The sequence below is a fragment of the Leptosomus discolor genome, chromosome 2, assembly GCF_034619465.1.
Source record: "Leptosomus discolor isolate bLepDis1 chromosome 2, bLepDis1.hap2, whole genome shotgun sequence".
NCBI classification, from domain to species: domain Eukaryota; kingdom Metazoa; phylum Chordata; class Aves; order Leptosomiformes; family Leptosomidae; genus Leptosomus; species Leptosomus discolor.
This window is the reverse complement of record NC_141392.1, coordinates 77,464,802-77,487,503: the sequence shown is the minus strand read 5'-3', so window position 1 is coordinate 77,487,503 and position 22,702 is coordinate 77,464,802. Positions and strand designations below refer to the sequence as shown.

The 22,702-nt window shown below is 44.5% G+C and overlaps 1 protein-coding gene across 2 annotated transcripts in view; it reads left to right on the top strand.

The window, feature by feature from the left end:
- Nucleotides 1–21,326, top strand: part of SOBP (sine oculis binding protein homolog) — a 99,939-nt gene extending 78,613 nt beyond the window's left edge. The window contains exons 6-7 of one of the 2 annotated variants that reach the window (XM_086461319.1): nucleotides 16,955–17,026; nucleotides 19,374–21,326. In XM_086461319.1, the coding sequence (XP_086317445.1) occupies nucleotides 16,955–17,026; nucleotides 19,374–21,326 (2,025 nt within the window). The remainder of the gene's footprint in view (nucleotides 1–16,954; nucleotides 17,027–19,373) is intronic. The other variant, XM_009961945.2, reaches the window with a different exon arrangement.
- The last annotated feature ends 1,376 nt before the right edge of the window (nucleotides 21,327–22,702 follow it).

Below are 22,702 nucleotides of genomic sequence, written 5' to 3'. Positions count from 1 at the left end.
ATGCGGAGTCATGACGATAGATCGGCTGTCTATCTAGCTTATCTGCAAGGCCACAAAACGTTTATATCTTATATGGCATGATAGGCTGTTCTCATGCAACAGCGAAAAACAGGAATTTGGGGCTGCCCTTGCAAAAGTACGAGCTCCTGCACAACATTGCCATTCTGGTAAGCTCACTTGGCACAGTTTGTACAGCTAAGTACATCCACTGTGAAACGTAACACTGGGATGCACATGAATAAAATCACACAAAATCAGGAGAGGAGCGAGCATCAGAGAAGCTTTTGATCGCAGGGGGCAAACCAGCAAGGATGGAGTTCTTGCAGTTTCTCTCCTGCTCAGAGGGGGCCTGTGTCACCTCTGGTAAAAGGCCTCCGGCTTACACCAGCATTATACTTGGCTAATTATCTTATTTAGGTATCTCATATATATTTAGGTCTTGAAAAGGTCAATGGCAGAGCATAGCTGGGCAGGGGTTTTTGAAGCTGTAGGACTGGAAGCTTTGCTTCTAGCATCATTAGAAAATAATTGCTTGTGAATGTCCAGGGATTTGAATCTACATGTTGGAGCTCTGAAAAGGAGGGCAGGAAGGTTTAAAACATTATTGAAACAGCTGCTGCTTATGTTAAACTCACTGCAGACACCAAGCAGGGAGCAAGTGGAGCACACCAGGGGGCATGGCTACTGTGCCTCACCTGTCTCAGTACCCTTGAGCTGGGAGCCTGTCTCCTCGGGCTGCTTCTCTTGTGGCTGTCCCCAGCACAAATACGCTCCCCCGTCCAAGATTTACGCAAGCTGGTGCGTGTTTATTGAAAGCTGCAGCAAGGCAGGGATCCTCCCTGTGGCACTCCAGCTGGGCTGTTCTCACCTCAGTATAGCTGCTGTTCTTCCATTTTAAATTATTTTGTCTTTTGTTTTTGGTTTTCTGCTCCTTGCGACTTTTTCCTTAGGTCTCTCATCACCTTCTGAATATCTCTCTTCCTCCATTACTATCTTTCCTTTCTTTCAGTTTAAATATCTTATTCCCCAGGTCCATGATAAATCACATCACTTATTTTTTATGCTCCCACTTGTTTTCAAAGTTCCTGTAGTCTTTGGCTCCTCAGTGCTATTAGCTGTAGAAAGTCCCCTTCCCTAAACGTTGTAAGGCCCAGATATCACTAAATGTGATTTTTGCCATCTAAAAACCTGACAGTTACTGGCCGCTGCTAACAGCTTGATTTCTCAGTATGACCAAACTGGGTGGCTTGTGACTCTGAACATAAGCCGTGAGTTGCTTGCAAGGAAGGTTGCCTTGATGCCTGGTATTAGACCAGTCCTTAATGAGGCATCTGTTCCCTCCTCAGCTCTGTTACAGATATTCACCTCGACCCTGGCCAAGTCACTTTATCTCTCTTTGTCTCTGCTTCCCATTCATAAAATGGCCATAATTGCACTTCTGAAGCTCATGTGGAATTGCAACAATGAATTCCTCTTGCTTGCTTTGCCTTTACCTCATCCCTTTTGTCTGCACGATTGTCAGCTGGGATAAAACGCCACTGAATCAGGGTAGCCATGGTCAGTGCAAAGCTTATACTCCAAGTAGCTAGCCCAGCCACTCGACATATCCTTATAAGACTGATAGCAGAGAGTCAGCTTTATTACCGTTTGCATAGCATTCTTGTGTGCTTTGAGGAGCTTCCTATGCTATCTGTGAGTAGCGAACAGAGAAGTTTCTAAGACAGGGTGCTCAGGAATACACAGTGGTTATTGCAGGACAAAGAGATAAAATGGCTTCCTTTCAGACCTTGCTCCACAGGGTCATTAGCAGAAAATGTGGGCCCTTGAAAGTACCAGAAGGAGAGGGAGGGAGGCAAGGCAATTGCTCCATTTGTAAAACCCATCTCGGGTTTTCATCCCTGTTCTGCATCCTCTTTCCCTCACTGCTTTAGTTCTGTGACAATAATGAAATAAAGGAATGCAAGGTAAAGGCATCCTTAAGGCTGTCATTGTTGCCAAGTAATGCTAATAGCACTTCCTCTCTCACATACCTGCTTCTGAATGCTAACGTCATGAAGGTGCCCACACACAATTTCAATACGGATGTAATTGTTAGAGGTGGAACTCCAGTTAAGCACACACCAAAAGCAAGTGGTGTATTTTTGATTTGTTACCTGATTTATTATCGTTTACCTCACCTGCCTCAGACAGCACTGTCTGAGTCAGGAGCAGAGAACCAGCCCTTTGTATGTAAAGCTGGCTCTTAAATTTACCCTTAACAAGAAAGAGGCAACTGACATAAAACATTTGTTTTTAAAATACAACTGGGAGTGTAGTTTTGAAGCATTCTTTCCATCTCAGGTAAGGAACACAAGCGAGGTATGATTTTTGGTAAGCGGATACACATCTCCAAAATAAAGCACTGCATACAATACCATTCACATACATGACATATGTCAAAAGGCCTTCAGTGGAAATCCATATTATGCAGGGAAGAAAACCCATCCTGCAACCTGTTTAAATGTGTTGGCCAAGTCAGCTAAGAAGATCTGCGGGCTTGGGCTTCCATAGCTGGGGGCACATTGTCTGCCTACCCTATAATTATTGGGGTTTTAAATTTTTAGGTATCTCCTAGCATAGCATTTTTCAATTCTAGCCAGTCAGCCTTACATTTCAGGGTGAGGAGCACAGTGCTGGAGGAGCATCCTGCCTTGCCGTGCACAATGTTTGGGCACATTTATAATGTTCTGTCGCTCTCCCAACCTGTAAAGAGTCCTTCTTTGAATACTGTGCACTGCTCACCATGCAAGCAGCTCATTATCCCAGTCATTTCAAGACTAATTTATAGGACATTTGGTTAATTTGCATAAGCCATCCAGTACACAGAACATGTCTGCACAATAAAGTAATATGCCAAAATCAGGATTTATGTGAAAACACGAATACTGGGGGGGGGGGGGGGAATATTTTTAAGAAGCTGTCATTAGCATGGATCTGTAAACGAATACCTCTGATAAAAAGTCACAGTATCCTGCCTCTCCACCTACTGTATGTGAAGCTCCCATATAATTTTCTGCTTTGAATCTTGCTCGTCTTTTTATTAAGTAAGATGGGTTTTGATCCTTAAAACAGCCTTGAAATATGAATACTTGGCACTGTTGGCTTTGTCTAAAAAGGAAACAAAATCCCCCAAACTGAATCCAAATCGAGGGCTGCATGTTCAGCTATCACTGCGAGGAGCCTCGTGCGTCCGCTGCTCTGATTATTACCTTGACACCAGAAACAGGAGGGCCTGTAATCCTTGAAACAGCTGACATCTGAAGCGCTGATTCTTCCTGTGCTTTGAGTTAGTCAGTCCTTGATCTCTGTGCCTGGCATGCAAGCCTGGCTTTCACTGAAACCTGACCTCCTGGTCCCTTCTTCTGCAGCCCTGTTTGTCTTCTGCCGTTCAGAAATGTGCAGCTTCTGTCCTCAGGACTCTGAATTAGAGCTGCACGGGTCAAAGGAGCAAACAGGAGAGTTGTCATTATTGGATCCAATGCCTGCCCTCGATTTAGGTGTCCTTGGTTGTTTTTTTTTAACAACAATTACAAAATAAGAACGTTGCAAGACTTTTTTTTAAGCAAACCTTTCCCCTGCAACGTGACACTGGCTTTCCGTGATCTCTAATGCATGACTGCTTCATCTACAGAATGTACAGATGTTTTTGCTCCTTCCTTGCAAAGCCAGCCTGGGATTTGAAAGTCAAGTTGGTTTCTTTCTTCTCTCTCTAATATGTCTTCTGCCATTGTAAGTCCTCTGAAGAGCACATTAAGTCCATATTTACCCTGTGCAATCTAATTAACTTCCAGAATAACTGTGCAGGTGTAACTGAGATCTCAGTTTGAAGGCAGCTTTGCTCCACTTATAATAATTGAAGGAACTGTTTGGCCAGCAGCCTTTCTATTAGTAATAATGCTGTTTGAAAAGGAAATAACTTAGTTGGACTTTCAGACTGAATTTGTAGGAATGCCAGCTAGAATTGCATAAGTGAGTGCGTATATATCTGCTTACTTGTAAACAGAAGCTAACTTGAGCTGGAAATCACATGTACAATAAACATGTAATCCTGATGCCATTGGTACAAATTCATTTCCCAGAGCAGAGCTACGGTTTCAAGGGCCTATTTCAGTGCTTTGTTGGTTTGAAGATTTGAACAGTGTTAGCTGTCCGCTTTGGTGCATCATGTGTAGTTCCAGTTAGGTGAAACTTGCTAGGTATTTAATGGCTTGTTCAGCTTGAACCAGAAGCAAATAGAGGGAAATAACATGTTGTAGGAAGAGAAGTACTGTAGATGAAGATTTGTTGTTCTAGATCCTGTGGGGAATTTGTGGGTTTTTTTTAGTCAAACTGAACTACAGGTTACACGGCACTAACAGCATTAGCTTGAACATACTGAATATGTTCAACAGGAACAATACATGCAGTTTTTTGGTTTACTCTCTTCCAACTTGAATCACTTTTTACTATTCTAAGATGTTAGAAGCACATTTTTTTCCTCTGGGGTTTTACAGTTTCTCTTAGTGTTTTGATTACTTGTGAATAATTTGATAGAAAACCCCTTACACGTGTGCCTGTGAAGTACAGCATCTAGCTTGAGTTTGGTTTTTGACTGATCTCTAATAGCTGAAGTTACTGTGTACAACGAAAAACATTTGCAGTGCTGTCAGACAGGAAAAATCTCCCTTCTGCACCTTGACTCAAATCTGTTATGTGTATAGCTCCATGAAGTTCAATAGATGTAAATACAGATTAATTATTTAAAAAGTAATAGGAAGGAATGAGCTTCCAAACATGTAGTGTTTAATTATTTAAAACCTGTAATGGAATTTCAATCCTCGCGCATACTTCAGATCTCTTGTTGTGCTTGGACAAGTGCCTGAGGTTAACTGGCATGTCCCCACGTCCCAGTCATCTCCCCTCCTATATCACAGGATGATAAATGTGTCTGGTAGATGTGAAGAACAGGCAATGTTCTCTGTCATGTCCGCTAGTAAATACGCTATACTTAACTCTGTTTTCCTTTCCCCCGTTACTATATTGCATCCTGCAACAGGCCATTCCATATGACAAGATGTGTATGAGTGTGCAAGTGTGCGCATGTCTGTACCTAGCCACAGAGGACCAAATCCTAAAGTCAGGGCTTGTGCAAAGCCCCTCGTGATTCCTGATCCCATGGAGTGGAAAGAGCCCCATGGTAAAGTTGCACTTTAGTTGTTTGATGGTGGTGGTTCAAGGCACCCGCTGTATGTGATTGATTGTACTGGATGTTGTACACACATGTAGGACAACCTGATTCCCATTTCAAAAAACTCATGCTCTAAGTAGGCTAGTCAGATAAGGGGAAGCCTTCTCCCTGTTTTAAAAGGACGATCAAAGATACAAACTGAAAATAACGAACAAACAAGCCTCCCAGCTTTAGATACCTGCCTGATCAGGCTTACCCTCCCTTTGCTTCCCTCTGCAGTGGATGGAGAGAGAGAGTTCTGCTGGAACCAGTTCAGAGCGTTAGTTATGTTCCTGCCATGATCCACCCTCCTGAGATGCCTACCTCTGTCCACAGACCTGAGCCGGGCAATCAAAGCAAACACCTAAAATCGGGCCATCCGGATTATTTCACTGCCTACCCTTCCCCTTGTCCAGAGTTACTCAGGAATTTTCTGTTTGTGGGGAATGATGTCTAATGCCAATCTGGCAATTCCTGTCTTAGCACCCTAGCTACCTTGTTTTACTGCTGTAAGTCACTGGATGAGGATCACTTGACCCAGGGTGGGTGTTGAAATAAATTTAAAGAAAAGCCCTTAAAAGCAAAGCTAACACTTCAGTTGCATTGAACGAATACACAGTTAGGAGTCTGTATATGATGGCTACTGGTCTTCATTTGCCAGCCAGATCTCAGCTGGTTCAATGAGGAATATTTCCAGTGCTGCTCTACCCTGTGAAATTGTTGTCAGAGGGAGTTTTGTAGAAAGAACTAGACAAGGGGAAGGGGTGGAGAAAGCAAGACAGAGTTAGTCCTTTTTGAGGAGGAGTCTAAAGAGCATAGCCCTCCTGAGAGCCTTGCTTATGATACACTTGCATGGTGAGGCTTTAAATACATTGATTTCTTTTGTCCTGGTGTGCAGCTTCCACATAGCTGCTTTGTCACGCATGCCACGCAGTGAGAAAATCATCAACATGATCTTGTAAGTATGAAAGGGTTTGCCGTGATGCATTTACATAACAAAATCTATGCAGTTGCAGTGTGCATCATACATACAGGCAAGGAATGAGTGCCATCTACAGTAACACAGTACGTTACTAAAGGGTCCTCTGTAATTGTGTTCTTTACCAAATAGCGCATCTGATGCCTTCTGCTGTAATGTACCCTCCTTGGTGAGAAATTAGTACTTTGTGCCAAATTCAGCTCTCAGTTACATGGTTCAAATTGAAAAAACAACACTGGCTTCAGTGGAGTTATCCCAGATTCATCCCAGGGTTACTAAGAATAGATGTGATTTATGTAAATAGCTGGGTGTCAGGTACGCTCCAGTGCTAAACACTTTCTAAACAGAGGGATGAGTAAGACCTTTTCATTTGAATAGGAAACACATAGTGGAACTTTTTTTTTTCCACGTCCATACCCTACTTAGAAAGAGGTAGGTGTAAATCACCAAGGAAGAAGGTGCATTTTCCATTCCTTGAGAACCAGCAAATGTTTCGGGCCTGACAAAAGCATCACAGCGGGCAGCGGGGTATGTGAAGGGCTGGCTCTTCCTCCCTCAGACGTCAGTCACAAGTAGAGCTGGTTGCTGCCCACCACCCTCACAGCCAGCGGGTCCTGTCGGAGGAAGCCCAGCTTCGCAGCAGGAACGTTCATAGTAAAACAAGAGGGGCATTAGCAGAAGAAGACAAGGAAGTTTTCGCACACATTAGTTCACCATATGTTTGGCTCTAGGCTGCAGTTCCAGATCTTTCTAACTCCTCATTTATTATTTTTAAGGCTAAAATCCTAGAAAACAGTGGTTTAAGACAGCTAGGGACCGTAATTGTCATGGTAAATCCTACCTACCTGAGACAGAGTCTTCTTGGTTTCTTTTTTTTTTTTTTCTTTTTTCTTTCTTCTCCTCAGTTTTTTCCTTTCTTCTTTTCCCTTTCCTCTCCTCTCCACTCCTCCCCTCCCCTCCCTATTTGGAGGATGTGCAGACTGTTGCATTCCCCATCTCTTTTCACTGGCCCTTATTTCAGTCTTACCTGCTCCATGTGGGAGTGCCCAAGAGTGAGCCTAAGAGTTGCTCAGAATAAGCTTCTCTGCACTGGTGATTTTGTGCTAATAGAAGGGGAAAGGGGAGCTGGGTCTGTATCAATGGGCTCTGGGTTTCAGCCAGGATCAGTGCCTTGCAGCAAGAGAAACTAGAGGGATGCAGAACGCTTCCTCTGTGCGTGGCCGAGCAATTTCCCTTGCTTGGCTTCGCCTTCTCCAGCCCCCAAATCTAGAGGAAATGGGAAAATAAATACCACTCTCCATGCCCAATCTGCGAGAGATGTGACATGTCTCGGTCCTGGGCTGAAACCGATGTGACACACTGTTCCTTTATCCAGGCAGATTTTGGATCTGGCCCAGGGTTGTTCTAATCAAATGTGGTTTCCAGAGAGAGAGCTGCTCTTTAAACTGAACATATTCTGGGACGCGGGGTGGTGCGTACCATTACCAGCAGTGAAACAAGCAATTCTCAAAGTGTGAATCGCACGCAGTCAAACCTGGAACAGTTTTGACTCCCGTCTATAGACTAAATCCCAGCAATGCTCCTCTTGGAAAGTTTGGATTTTTTTTCATCCATTTTTACTAACGGTCGAGTCAGTCCTTCCCTAATCAAGTCAATCTTTCCCTAACATTATTTTTCCAAGTAAGCAGCTGATGCAGTCCCTCAAAGATTTTACATGTTTGGAAAAGGTGGGGTAATGTGTGCAAGGGGTCTGCCTCAGGTGGGCTGTGAGACCCAGACAGTTCTGCTGCAGCCCACGCTGTGGTGCATGTAGCGTTATGGGTCCTGGCCTGTAAATATTGTTGCGTGATAAAGATTAACATGTAATGATAAAGGCTGAAGATCCCTGACCTATATAGATAAGTGGAAAACCCCCATATATATATATATATATATATATGTATATATATATTCCAAAGTACCCAGAGACATCTATTCTGTAAGCCTCTTGCTTGTATGAGCATAAATCAGAAGAAAGAACACAGAAATCTGTGAGAGTCTTGCCACTGCAAAATGGCATAGGTAAGAGGAAGAATTGGACTTAGAACCCTTCATTACAGGTAAATAAAGATTTCTCAAAGTTTCAGATTGCATTCCTATTTGCTATTCTATGGACTAACGATATTTCAAATCTGGATTACAGTAATATTCTCTAGACCCAGTAATATTACATATAAGTCTTGAGTGATTTAATGGCTGTTCAGTGGTGGTTTTGATCCAGGTGAAGTGGTATTGGCCTCCAGCAATGCCTGAAGCTAAAAGCATCATGTGTTAGCAAAAAACATTAACTTGCCCCTCAAACCTCCTCATTATTACATTTATAGTCCTGTCAACCAACCTATGAGCCACTGGAAACGTAATGGAGGGGGTTTTATTGTTATTTTTATATTCTCTTGAATATTAAAAAGAAAATATATTGGAGAAAAAATACATATAAGATATTACTAGATATAAATTCTAGATGGATGAGCCACATGGGTTATTTTCCATCTCACAATGTTACTTTGCTATATGAACAGAATAAAGTTTTTTTTGGAAAAAAAGAGTGAACATGTTTATTCAGGTACTGAATAAAAACCTGAATTAATTAGAGAATATAAATCTTCATCTGGTTTCTGAAGTTATCTGCAGGTGTGGCAGCGTGAGATTGTCAAGGGTGAAGATTTCTCATTTGGGGAGATTTTGGTCACTAAGTCAGTGAGATACTATTTGAGGCTAGTAAAGTGCCCCTTTCCTCTTTTGCCTCTAAGTTTAGAAACATTTACAACGTTAATTGCTCTCAATTTCCCTTTCTTTGCCTGATTGCTGGGGCTGGATGCGGGGACTGCTGCAAAGCCTGGTGTATACAGGCTGTCTTTCCTCAGTGCACCGGTTGACAGCTGCTCTGCAGAAGAAACCTTCTGCGGCTGATGCTTGATCCTGTTCTGTCCCTGCAGCCCCTGCATAGGAGCCAGGAGCTCCTGGCATGGTAGTGCTGCTGGCCCTTTCATCTGTTCCCTGAAAGAGGGGCTGGCAATGGTTCTCAGCCCAGGTCGCTGCAGCTTGGGCACCCCAGGGATGGAGAAGCTGCTCTGCTGCCTCCTGTAGCTGAGCATGTGGAAATGTAAACTGTGCAGAAGCTTCTCCAAGGACATGGAGGTAAATGTCCTCATGAGGAAAAAAATGCATTTCCACTCTCTGGGGGAGAGGAAGGAAGGGCCTTTTCTAGTGCGACCTTCGCCTGCCACCCCAAAGAGATTGCAGGCACTGGAGACTGTGAGGAAGTACTTCTAAGCCCCAGAAATGTTTTTCCAGCTGCTGGCTTTGTTTTCTCTTTTGCCTTCCTGAATATTCAAAGCCAACAGTTCTTGTCCTGTTCTCCAGGTGTTTATGATGCTTCTCACTACCAACACTTTGCATGGCTTTAGTGGCAGCAGTTTGAGGCGGTACATTCATGTCATCTTTAGGAAGAAGAGAAGCTCTCACTGTGGCACTAACAGCTTAAGGATCATAAGGCAAAACCTCCTGTTGTGGAAAGACACATGCTGTAGTTCACCGAGACTCCCAGCTTCACCTACTCGATGTAGTTCTTGCTTCTGGCTGCTCAGTTTTTCCCCAGATCATTTCAGGACCATGAGAATGCACATCATAGGAAGCCTTGGCCTTGAAATCAGGTGTCGGAGCTCAAGGTGACCAGTGCCCACATAACCTGAAACTGCTTGCCTGACCAGCAAATATGTCTGTGCCACTGGTCTGCCAAGCTGGCTTCTCCCACTGCCACCCACAAGCTAAGGACCATGAGAAGCATGGCACAGACACTCAGCTGACTCCACAGTTCTCTACCTTTGAACCAAAGAGATGGCTACAGACACACTCTTCTGTCAGACCAGGTTAAGTCTGGAAGAGGAACTGCCTCTTGGCCTTTTTGTGTGAGCACACCACCATGCAAATGCTGGGCTGCTGCTTGCAGATCTATGGCAGCCATCTGATGAGCTTGAGTCTTGATGGGAGCTTGAGAGTTGAACTTGAGACTCCATGGCTTGAGTCGGGGTTTGCTCTGCCCCACAGTCTCTTGCATGACGTAGTTACGCTTAAAGGCCCATTGACTTGCAGTGGGATGAGGTTTCTCAAGGCCTGCATTACCCTTGAAAAGGGCATTGAGGCTTAGGTGTTCTTTAAGCATTTCTCTAATGTGAGGCTTGGTGACACAGGTTGTCTGTCCTGCTGAGGGCGTGTAAACCCCCTGCCTTTCTTTTCTGCTCTTGCTCTCCTTTCATCTTCTGCATCATCTTGTTTTTATTTAGGACTTATGTCACTGCTGTAGTGGTGGCCTTAGCCAGTACTGGAACAGCAGTGCGGGTGTGTCCTGTAATCAGCTCTTGCATGGTACAAGTGTAAAAACCCCACATTAAGGATTTTAAGGTTTAAATGCTGTTATTGTCCCATTCTGTGTTATTTCAGCCAGGAAGGTTTCTGGGGAGAAGAACTTCCCTCTTGGCAAGCCCCAACTCACACTACATTCATTTTCCCTGAAGTTTCACCCACCATATTGTGGGCTTCACCAGCGGTTTCAGATCCAAAATTCCTCCTGTGGTTTCAAAGCCTCAGACTGAAGTTGAAAACACGGAGCTCAGCTGTTTATATACAAAATCAAATATGTAGCCACTCTGATGAAACAAGACCCAACCTGGATTTCCACTGGGCATTAGCATAACTTCGTTGCTTTTGGCTGGGAACATTAAAAAGCCACCCAACACAAAGGAACACAAGGGCTTTGAAAAGACTATGTTTTAAATACCACAGATGACAACTGCAATGACTCAAAAAATGAAATCAATTTATCATTAGCCATTAATTACCAAATAGCTCTATTTTCTCCTTATGCTTCATGTAGCTTAGACTTTTGCATAATTAGGATGAAAAATGGAGGCAGAGTGGGTCTTGCATTTAAATGACATAAAGTCAGTATTCACTCCTCAGAAAACTGTGGTAAAGATTTTCAGGAGGACAAGAAGTTTAGGAGGGTTACATCAGGGAAAGGAAAAGCAAGTAAGCAGGCAAGCTTTGTTCTCTTTTAAACAGAGAGAAACTAATCACAGGACAGTCTTAAGTTGCAGGCAACTGCAGTGTTCTGTTTTGTCAACTGTTTTTGCACAAAGCTCCAAACATTGTAAAAATCTGTTTTCCTTCACACCTAGCATTGCTATGAGCTATATTGTAACCACATTCGCAGTGTGTTAGAGCCTGCCTCGGGGTTCCTTCACGGCAGGTTTCAGCTGGAATGATTTTTTAAATTTATTTTTTATAATAATCATTCCATTCAAATGGAACAATCGTTATAAAAAATTATCACAAGCCATCTTGGACAGAAAAATCCTGCCACAATAAACATGCTGAATGTCTTGCAAGAAGCACATCAAAAATGGTGATTGAGGCTGGATAACTGCTTAGACCCACACTCTGGATTATGCCTGTTACTAGTATTGTTTGACATTTGGTAGTGAAAACCATCAATTCCCAGTGACGACAAGTGAGGTAGGGACTTGGCCATAGTCATCTTGAAAGTAAATGCCATGAACTGCCCTCCTCCTTTGGGGACAGCCTGCATCCCTGCCAGGGACCCCCAGACCAAAGCCCCCTGCCCCATGGGCTAGCATGCAGCAGCTGTAGTGCTGGACCCGCAGGCCCCTGCGTACCGTGCTCAGCCACTGGCCGTGCCCTGGGCTACCCAGTCCCTCTGAGGAGGAAGCCTGAGCAGGTCCAGGGTGGGTTCTTTGGAGAAGGATCAGGTAGGGAAATGCGGGACACTTTGGTGAGCGATGGCAAGTTGTGCAGCTTCTGGCGAGGCTGCACCCACTCCATTGCTTGGTGCAGGATGCTGGCAGCTGAATACTTTTTGTGATAGCTCAGTTAGCTGGGAAAAAAGCACAAGAGCATTAGGATAAGCAAAAAAGCCTTTAAGTTATGAATTTCAACGCCATTATGCTGATTACTACTAACCTCTCAAAGAAGTTTGTCATTTGCCGTGGTCTCTGAGTGGAACATATTCCCCTCCTCTTCCTCACTCTGACCTTGAGCATCTGAGCGGAGCATGGCCATGTTCTTCTGCAGGTCTTCACCTACTCACCTTCCCGATCAGCACGGCAGGTTGCCTACCTTGCACTTCTGAACATTCATCCTTTTTCTGAGTCAGTCATGCTGAAAGGAAACTCCAGTGCCTTGAAACAATCTTTATGTCAAACAAACCACCATGTGTTTGAGTGCTAACAGCTGAGCAGCACCTTCCCAACCCGGTGGGGGCTTTGCTTCCCCAGGGGCAGCTCTGCAGAGGGACCTTCAGGAGGTGGGCGGGGGGTGAAGAGTTGGTATAGACCTCCGAGTTGCTGTTTGCAGGAGGGATCAGTCCGATCTAGAGCCCCACTGGAGCCATGGCTTCTCTGTCCTCACAGACGCAGAATATGTTAATGCTTGAGGTAGAGCTCTTGCCCCAAAGTTTCTCTGTGCTTGGCCATGCAACAGACTGCAGAGATGGGGCTGCGTGCAGGGTTTAGCTCCACAGGTGGGATCTGCAGGGGGATTTGTGTAGAAATTATCATTACCTTTAGGTGACCTGCTCCAAAGAGGAGCCTTTGTGGTGGATAAATAGAGGAAAGAAGGGAGGGGCCAGGCAGCCACATTGCTCAACAAGCCGGGGAAGCTGGTGAGGACAGCTGAGAGAGGTTTCATACTCCTATGCCCTTTAAAGATAGTTAGGCAAATAGTTCTTCAGGACACACAGGTCTGGGTTTCTTTCCTTCTGTTAGACTGAATTTTCCACTGGTGTCCTGCTGGGTGTGCTTCATAGCCTCGCGAGGGGGCCCGGGTGGCAAGGTGCCTTGGTGTCTATGTCATGGCAGCCACTGGGTGATCTGCAAAGGGTCTGACTGAGCTGTGTGTAAGAGCACTAGTTGTGACACATTTGGCGTTTACTACAAACCTCTGTATGCGCATTTCAAGCCACTTCCTAATTTCTAGATTGCTGCTGCATCCAATGTTTGGCAGGCTTCAAAAAACTTGAGCCCTTGCTGAAAAACATATGGCTGGTGTGTCAGGTTCTCGCTTGGCTGCAAGGCAGGAGCGTGTGCAGGGGGAGGGGGCTTGTCTCCTTGCCTTGTGGCTTTTGGGATGGGGTGGGAGCCTTTGCCTCCACGCGTCGCACATCCTGGGTGGGTGGCGGGGTTGGAAACTGCAGGGAAGGGTCTGGGACACAGTCTGGGCTGAAAGGAAAGGCAGCCAGGGCCAGAATGAGTCTATAGGAAAAGTGCAGTGATGTCAATGAAGCCAGAACATATGCCTGAGCATGTATGAAGAGACAGCAGTTGGATACCACAGTGGGAAAAGGGAGTAGAAACTACCCAGCAAAGTTGAATTCATGGATTTTATGCCAAGAAGCGAGGCTTTGATAATCTTCAGTCCCGTATTTCGACATCCTTTATAAGACCCTGGTCCTTACGAGGCAATGCAGCCCTCCCTTGTGCAAGATATCCTGCAATGGCATTCTCCCGAGCAAGGAGAGGGGCTTTTAGTCACCCTATGGTTCTGGAGAAGCTGAAAAGGGACTGTCTTTGCCCTAGTGACCCCTTTCTGTCCTCTTGCTAAGCTTTACTAGGGAGTCAATATTAGTCCAAAATGCTGTGTAAAAGGCACAGGCTGTATTTCATCTCAGAGGTCATGTTTGCACGTTACTCCTTCCTGTTTTTTTCTCAGGCTGATGTAAATACCTCCACAGACAGATTTTAGCAAATGTGTTTCTTACTGAAGTAGTGTCTGATAATACATTATCATTCAGAGGTTAGTGGTGGACTGCTCCAACAGATGAATTTTATGCCTGTTTGACAGCAAATTAAAGAATTAATTACCCTGTGCCTAAAGCCCAAGTGTGGCCTTTTTAAACGCAGCAGGATGCCTGTGTTGTGCCCACGGGGCAACCTCGTGGCCACGTCTGGACTCCGCTTTGGACATTTCTATCAAAATAAAGATACAGATACCATCAGGAATGGTTTTTTTCCCCCCTTGGTATTAGAGAAATCTGAGTGTTACAGGATCCCTCAGTCCTGGCTTCCTTGGTGTTCCCGTATCAGGTGCGAGTAGTGTTTCTGCTGATGCAGTGTCTTCTGAGTCGACTCCTGGTGTAGATTGCTGCCTGCTTCACAGGAAAGCGGATGAATGATATCAACTCATTGAGCTTATAAGTAGCACATTGGCAACACGCCACTAAAATATAAATACATTAAATGTACTGAAGGAAATGTTCATTCTGTTGTTTAGTGTTGGACATGCCCCAGTTAGGTAAATTTAATCTTCTTGAGGGTTGTTGCATTACAGCTGAATGAGATAGGCAGTTATCTTATTACTGATCTTTCTGTCATTCAGGGGTTGTGTTCTGGCGTTCGCGGTGTGAAATGTGCTCGCCCAAGAGCAGTACTATGAGTATTTTCCAAGGCAGATGAAGGTGCATAGGGGATCTATTACCACCTTGCAAGGTCTGACCCTTTATCTTGGAAATGTTCACATTCCTTGTCAGTCACACTGCTAGCATTCCCACCTCCTTTTGGGCAGAAACGTACAAAATGGTTGCTTCACCTATGTTTGTTAGGAAATGTCTGAAGCTCAGCCTCGCGGCATTTATTTTCTTCCCGTGTATTCCTTTTGTTAACTTGTGCGATGGGATTTTCTGCCGCAGCTCCTTCCAAAATCCCCAGCTCTGCCTCTGCTCCTGATGAGGTCAGGGGCAAGGCTCCCACTGACTCCAGGGTGAGCAGAGGCCAGCGTTAAGCATCAGACCCAAAGCCGATTGATTGCATTAAAGAGGAGTCTCTCCATTGTTTTCCACGGGTGCTGGGTCAGGCCCTCCGAACGTGATCCCACAGCATTAACTCTCATGACTGATCCCACTGAAACCGGGGAAGCTACTCCCGTCCATAAGCGCTACCAAATCCAATGCACAGCATTAACAAGCACTCTGCAACAGTTTAGCTCTTCTCTTCATTGTACGGTGAAGGGCAAGAACGAGGCAGGAAAAGGGAAGCAGAAGGAATAAATGAACAGAGAGACTTTGAGATGGTTGTGAAGAACGATGGTGTTCTGTATGGAATGCAAGTACTTAAATAAGACATTGGCTGTGTGTTTTACAGATAAGAAAATGTTATTTTATTGAACAGAAAGATACATGTTTCACCTACCACATCTGAACTAATCAGTGTAGGCTTTTAGAAAAAGTCTGTAATTACTCTGAGCACGTCATTAGTTAGATGTAAAATGAATGATATTGCTCCGTTTTATTACCTCTAGTGATATAGCCATTTGTATCATAAATTCATTGACCTCATCTTAAATGATCAATCCTGTAAGACAGACTTGATTCATTAATTCTTAAGTGACATTTTTTCTCCTCCAGTAATTTCCTCCTCATTGTAGGGACTGTTTTTCTGCCTTTTAGTATGGTATTGTAAGATGTTATATTACCTGCGTATGACATGCACATTTTATACTTCTACCTTAAATAAGCAGCGTAGACTGATTGCTTATATAAATAGATAGATCAATTGATTGGTAGATAGATAGAAATAAGGAAAATACTGAAATACATGGATGTAGTAGATGATAGACATTTCTCACTGACATTAACTTTAACACTTTGAGATGTTGCATAAAATCAATGAGCTAATTATCAGATACTTGGTCCATCCAGGATGCTCAGAGGAACAGAATTGCTGCCTTTAATTTCTGTGGCTTTAATTAATTTTATCTAGTGATAAAATATACGGAACAGTCTGTGATCAATATGTGAGTGAGGCAGGCAGACTTCAGAGATTCTTGTAGCTCAGTGAATTATTGAAAACAGGAGAAATCAGTAGAGAATTTCTAAGCAGGATTTCTAAATATTTTACTGAGGAAGAGAAAATATTTGTTTAGCCAGGGGTGACATAGGAGCCCACTCGAGATAAACAAATCAATACAGCAATAAAGCAGTGTGCTATTTCAGTGAATTTTTCAACTGATAACTAATAAAATTAAATTATTAGAAAAGATGCCACAAGTTTTTGGGGGACTGTATTTTTCTTTCAGTCTGTTTAATTAAAGTCACTGAGGGTACTCTTCCTAGAATGATAAGGAGGCCGGGTTTACTCTCTCGTATTTCTCTGGCAGCAGGCTTAGAAGTTCCTTTGCTTCCTTTGCCCAAAGGAAGGGCAAGTCTTAGCTGCACCATCCCAGGACTAAATCCGGGAAGCAGCTGCATCTGAAGTCCTGCCCCATCACTTACAGCAGCCATCTCTGAGGCTGGTCTCCTCCTTATCTCTCCCCTGCAAGCAGACACTGTTTTTGTGGGTGATGGGCTGGGATTGTCTTCATCCTGCCCCAGTCTGCCCCGGGAGCCAGCTGGGAGCTCCTGGTACATCTTTGTGCAGCTCTTGGGGTACATGCAGAGACCCCCCCCTGCCTTTTTGCACAGCCCCTGGTGCACGAGCATGCCCTGCAAATGGCAGAAGGAGTGTGGTGGTGTACATCCTGATTCCATACATGCAAAACAGATAGCATTTTGTGGCTACAGCAGTGAGCTCTCGATCGAAAATGACTTTAAGGCAAATTCAGCAGCTCTACTGAGTTAAATAGTACTTTATTAACTCACAGTGTAGACTCACAAATTCCTCTTTTGTCTGCTTGGAAAACAGTGGCAAGCCAGAAAATTTCAGGGGGTCAATTATAAGATGTTTCCATCAGATGATCCTGTGCTGACTTGCCAGGTGGGTGGCAAAACTCATACCCATGCCAAATACCCAGGATGGTTCAGTGCCCACTGGTGCATGTTTGCGCTATTTGCGGGAAGGGGTTGCCCAGCTCCAGTGCTGTCTGCGAGGGCCGCTGAACCTTCCTGCGGGGAGCAGAGGGAGAGCCGATGCCTGGTAAAACCTGGGAGCCCTTGGAAGTGGGGGGTGCTTCTGCTTTGCCCTGCTCCATGCGCTCCCGCTTCCCATCCGCCCCATGCCTGGGAGGGATGTATGCGTTGTGGCAGCGGTGGCATTTATCTCAACTTTTGTGTGTGTTTGACAGCCTTTTTGTCCACGTTTTTTAGGGTGCTACATCATCAGTGTGTGTTCAACGCAGAGCTGGACTTGTTTGTAACGCACCAGGAAATTTTCTTCCTTGCATGGGGCATTGTGCTGGAAATGCACCCACCCTAATGCCGCACACTTGGAGCAGGACCAGTACCCCCTCTGCTTTATCTCACGTGGCATTGTGTCTGTGTGCCCAAGCTAAAAATCTGGGCCCTGCATTCCCAAACTTCAGGGGTGACTTAATAGTTGCTACTTCTCAAGTAATTATTTAGTTTGATTTAAATGTTGGGATAAAAACTTCGTGGTAGAGAGAGGGAGTGCGTGTGTGAGTGTGTGAATGGGGAGAGGGAGACAGGAGAAGGAATCAAATAGCAACCTGACTGGATAACCCAACAGCTTTCAGAGTTAAAATAAATGGGCTAATAGCCATAGCATATAGTATGTGTATATAGATATATATTAAAGATATATTACTGAGAACTCAAAAATGTCACCACTGTTTATATTAAAGGAAAGCTGAGAGTTAAATGAGATGGGTAATCAGATGCCTGACATATGTTGTTTTGAATTGTTTATATGGCCAATAGTTATTAAAATTAATTATCCTTTTAATGCAGTCTTTTCACAATCATTTTTTTTTTTTTTTTTTTTTTTGTACAAAAGATATAGTCATTTCAAAACAAGCTAATATGGGCTCTTTGGAAAAGGCAGAACGAACAATACCAGGATGTATTCTGACATGGTCATAGGCTCAACATGCTGATAAAAAGCACCAAAATTCTCTTTCAGTGGAGAATTTTGAGAACTAATGTAAATGACAAAAATGGTTTTTTTGTGTCTGTGAAATTCTGTCAAAAAAGTAAGGCACTGAAAAATCTGACATCTGTTTATCTGTTTATAGCTATGGCAAGATTACTCATATTAATTCTTGTTTAAAATGCCATATGAAGGAAAGGCATTTGTGCAAACAAGAGTCATATTTGAATTGTAGATCATGTCTTCACCATCTGTGAGAGCTGTTGGTGTTGCAAAATTAATGTGTTAATGAAATCACAATAATTTCTCTGAAGTAATGGATTCTGAAGCTTAGAATGACTATTTTTTGAACTTTGGTGTCTAGTGGTTTACAACTGGGAAAACCTTTCACAGCTTAATTAGTTCTGCAGCCTTACTTTAAAAAAAATTGGCTGTGCCTTCACCACACCAATAATAACACAGAAAAGGATTAAGTGGAAAGCAGAGAAACAAAACAAAAATGAGCCTGCGATGCAAACTTTTTGCCGTAGTATTTGAAAAGTTGCTAAATAGACCCTTGCTTGCCAAGAAGTTTTACTCAAAGTGACTCGTACATGAGAGTGGGCAAACAGTTCAGAAAATAATTCCAGCTTGCCAAAACACCACAAATTTGGACTATTCGAACCTTACACAAATGTCCTGACTATTTCCAAGTTTCTCCTTGGAAAGAAGGGCAAAGGATGAATGATGCTTTTTGCTTCATGATGCCATTTTAAAATACCACACCCTGTCCAACTTACTATTTGATACACCTAATAGAATACTAAATGTTACAGCATGCTGCAGTTTAGCAGAAATGGTCTGAGTTCATTTCCAGCAACTTTCTGAGTCCTTTTCCAGTTATCATACTCCTTGTGTAGTATGGCATCTCAGATGGTATAGGTATGCTTAGTTTACCACTGAGGAGTAATCGCAGCCACACTCATATGGATTTTGTATACTTACTTATGTGTGTTATAACAGTTTATGCCAGCTGAGGATTTTTCTCTGTGGTATGGGTTTAAGATACAAAATGTACTGTATAAGGTAGAATTGAGATCATGGGAGCCATAAAAGGGAGTGGCATTCAATTCACCAATATTTTTGAGGGAAAAAAAGCGTAGTTTTCACAAACGTAACTATTTTTTTTCTGCTAGAAAAATACTGTCTTTAGAAAGCAACTGAAAAATTACTTTTAAAATAACACTATGAAGAGAAGATTGCTTTTCTTACCTGATTTGATTTTATTACTGTGTTGTAGGTATGTGACTGGTGTAAGCACATAAGACACACAAAAGAGTATCTGGATTTTGGGGACGGGGAAAGAAGGCTTCAGTTCTGCAGTGCAAAATGTCTCAATCAGTACAAAATGGACATTTTCTACAAAGAGACACAGGCCAATCTTCCAGCTGGACTGTGCAGTACATTACATCCTCCAGTCGAAAATAAAGCAGAAGGCACTGGGGTGCAGCTGCTGACTCCAGATTCTTGGAATATACCGCTAGCAGATGCTCGGAGAAAAGCCCCATCCCCAGCGTCTGCAGCTGGCCAAATTCAAGGTCCTGGACCATCAGCGTCTACCACTGCCTCTCCATCTGACACTGCCAACTGCTCTGTCACTAAAATCCCCACGCCAGTTCCCAAACCTATTCCCATCAGTGAGAATCCAAATATTCCACCAGTTTCTGTCCAGCCACCTGCTAGCATTGTGCCTCCAATTGGTGTCCCACCTCGCAGTCCTCCCATGGTGATGACAAACCGTGGGCCAGTTCCTCTGCCCATATTCATGGAACAGCAAATTATGCAGCAAATCCGTCCACCGTTTATTCGTGGGCCTCCTCACCATGCCTCAAATCCTAACAGCCCTCTGTCAAATCCAATGATTCCTGGAATCGGTCCCCCACCAGGTGGTCCCAGAAATATGGGTCCCACCTCTAGCCCCATGCACAGGCCAATGCTTTCGCCTCATATCCATCCCCCCACAACACCTACCATGCCTGGGAATCCTCCCGGCTTGTTGCCGCCTCCCCCTCCCGGAGCTCCTTTGCCCAGTCTTCCCTTTCCCCCTGTCAGCATGATGCCAAATGGTCCTATGCCTATGCCACAGATGATGAACTTTGGATTGCCATCCCTTGCCCCGCTGGTGCCACCCCCGACTCTACTAGTGCCATATCCTGTCATTGTCCCTTTGCCTGTCCCCATCCCCATTCCCATTCCCATCCCTCACATCAACGACTCCAAACCCCCCAATGGCTTCTCCAGCAACGGCGAAAGCTTCATTCCGAGTACCTCCAGCGAGACGCCTGGGGCAAAGCCAACCAATAGCTCTTCGTCCCCTCGAGAGTCAAAGCAAGGATCATCTAAATCCTCTGACTCCTCACCGAGCTGCTCAGGCCAGTCCCTAAATCAAGCTCAAGTGCTTCAGGAGCACAGTAAAAATGAAGTTGTTGACTTGACTGTCAGACCTAGTAGTCCAGTGAACAGTAAATTTGGTTTCCCCAGTGTGCTACAGGGTCCACAGGATGGTGTGATAGACCTAACAGTAGGCCACCGGTCTAGGCTGCACAATGTTATCCACAGGGCTTTACACGCCCAAGTGAAAGTTGAACGTGAACCTAACAGTGTTGTAAATTTGGCTTTTGGTAGCTCAGACAAAAGGAACTGCAGTGACTGCAGGGACAACTGCAGCCCAGTTGACTCAAAAACGTTACCGTGCAGTGACGGAGCTCACTGCTGTCCTGTCTCCTTGGCCTCTGGCACGCCGGGACTGGAAGCTGGTGCAGCGGTGTGCAACGTCATTGTGAATGGCACGAAGAGCACGGAGGGTTCTAAGAACCCAGAGCCCCCCCAGGAGCCAAAAAAGCCCCAGCCCCCAGAGGAGCTGGCGGTGAGTGAGCTGGAGTCCGTTAAGGAGAACAACTGTGCGTCAAACTGCCACCTCGAGGGAGATGTTGGCAAGAAGACTGGGGAAGAGCCCCTTGCTGGGGGAGACAAACAGGACCCGAACCTTAACAATCCAGCAGACGAGGACCATGCATATGCTTTGCGGATGCTGCCCAAGACAGGTTGCGTGATCCAGCCTGTGCCAAAACCAGCAGAAAAGACTGCTATTGCACCATGCATTATCTCAACGCCAATACTCAGCACAGGGCCAGAGGATCTGGAGCCACCATTGAAAAGGAGGTGTCTCCGAATTCGAAATCAGAATAAGTAAAGGTTTGTGTAATCACTACTGCCTTCTGTGTGAATAGAATGAGTATTTTCAGGTATGAGGTCAAACTCGTGTGGATGTGGCCTTCGTGAAACAAAAAGATACAGATTCCGATTTAGCAGCACTTTCAGAAAACTATTGGTATTTATGTTTTAATATTGTTCTTTGTGTTGTATTGCATCTGTACTTGTCAGTACTCCATCCATCAGCAGCCTCATTACACTTTTGCTCACAGAACATTTCATGATGGTGCTGGCTGTGAAGTTATTGTTCTGTGTATGTCAAAGTCAGTGGTTTTCTGCCTAGGATATGGTTTAGGTCTGGGCCATTAATCTGCTTACTTATTCCAGCTGAGTTACACAGCAACTCAAGCCTTCATGATGATGATTGAAACTGCCCTACAGCATAGCATAGAGCAGGACGACCCAGCTGCTTCCTGCTAGCTCAGATCCAATTGACTTACCAAATGGTCATCTCCAACTATCTTTCTTTGACCTGCCTCCAGACTGCACCCTGGCATTCAGCCGGGCTGTTCTCTGGAGAATGTATCCCCTCTCCCTGAGCTTTCCTTCCTTGGGTATGGGTGCTTAGGGACTGCCTGCTCTTTGGGACCTGCCTGCTGTAGCTTATCTCAGCAAGACCTGTGCCATGGAGCTTTACTCTCTTACCTGAGGTATCTGCCTTTGGTACGACTCTCCCACCTTAGAAAAGCAGTTGATGTTTCCCTCAGCCCTGAGGTTCTTACATGTGTGTGGTTCCTGGTAGGGCCACAAAGCAAGGCAGAGATACAGGTAAGCCCATCAACAACTGTGGCTTGTCCAAGGACAGTGCTCCAGAGGCAGAAACCCAGCATCCTTCACTCCAGCCTACTGAATCCCTCTGATAAAAAAGTGCCTTTGTAAAACTGTTAGTTTAATATATGTCTGTTGCTTCAAACCTGTGAGCAAGGAACAAATGTAATTGCATTTGTTTAGATTCACAAGCGTGGAGAGCTTCTTTCAGGAAAAGAGAAAATGGTGGGTGTTGCAAGAAATCTGTTCAGCAGTAAAATACTGACAGTTTGCCGGATGTGGCTTGATGACATGCCAGATTTCATTACAATCCGTGGAATATTCTGTAGCCTCCAGTAAATCCCTGTCCCTGGTAGCACAAATAGTGACTGCAGCGGTGCAATACGAATATTGCCTTGAAGGGCTTGGCACCTACAACCGTAGATAGCAGCGCAGGCTGTGGAATCTGGGCCATTGCAACATCTCCCTGCTCCATCAGTACAGGCTAATTGCAGCATCAAAGATACCGCAGTATAGTCAGGACTCCCTTTTTATTTGTTAATGCTGCGTTCCCTGTGCTGGCTGCAGTGCCGGAAATGTTACTTCCCT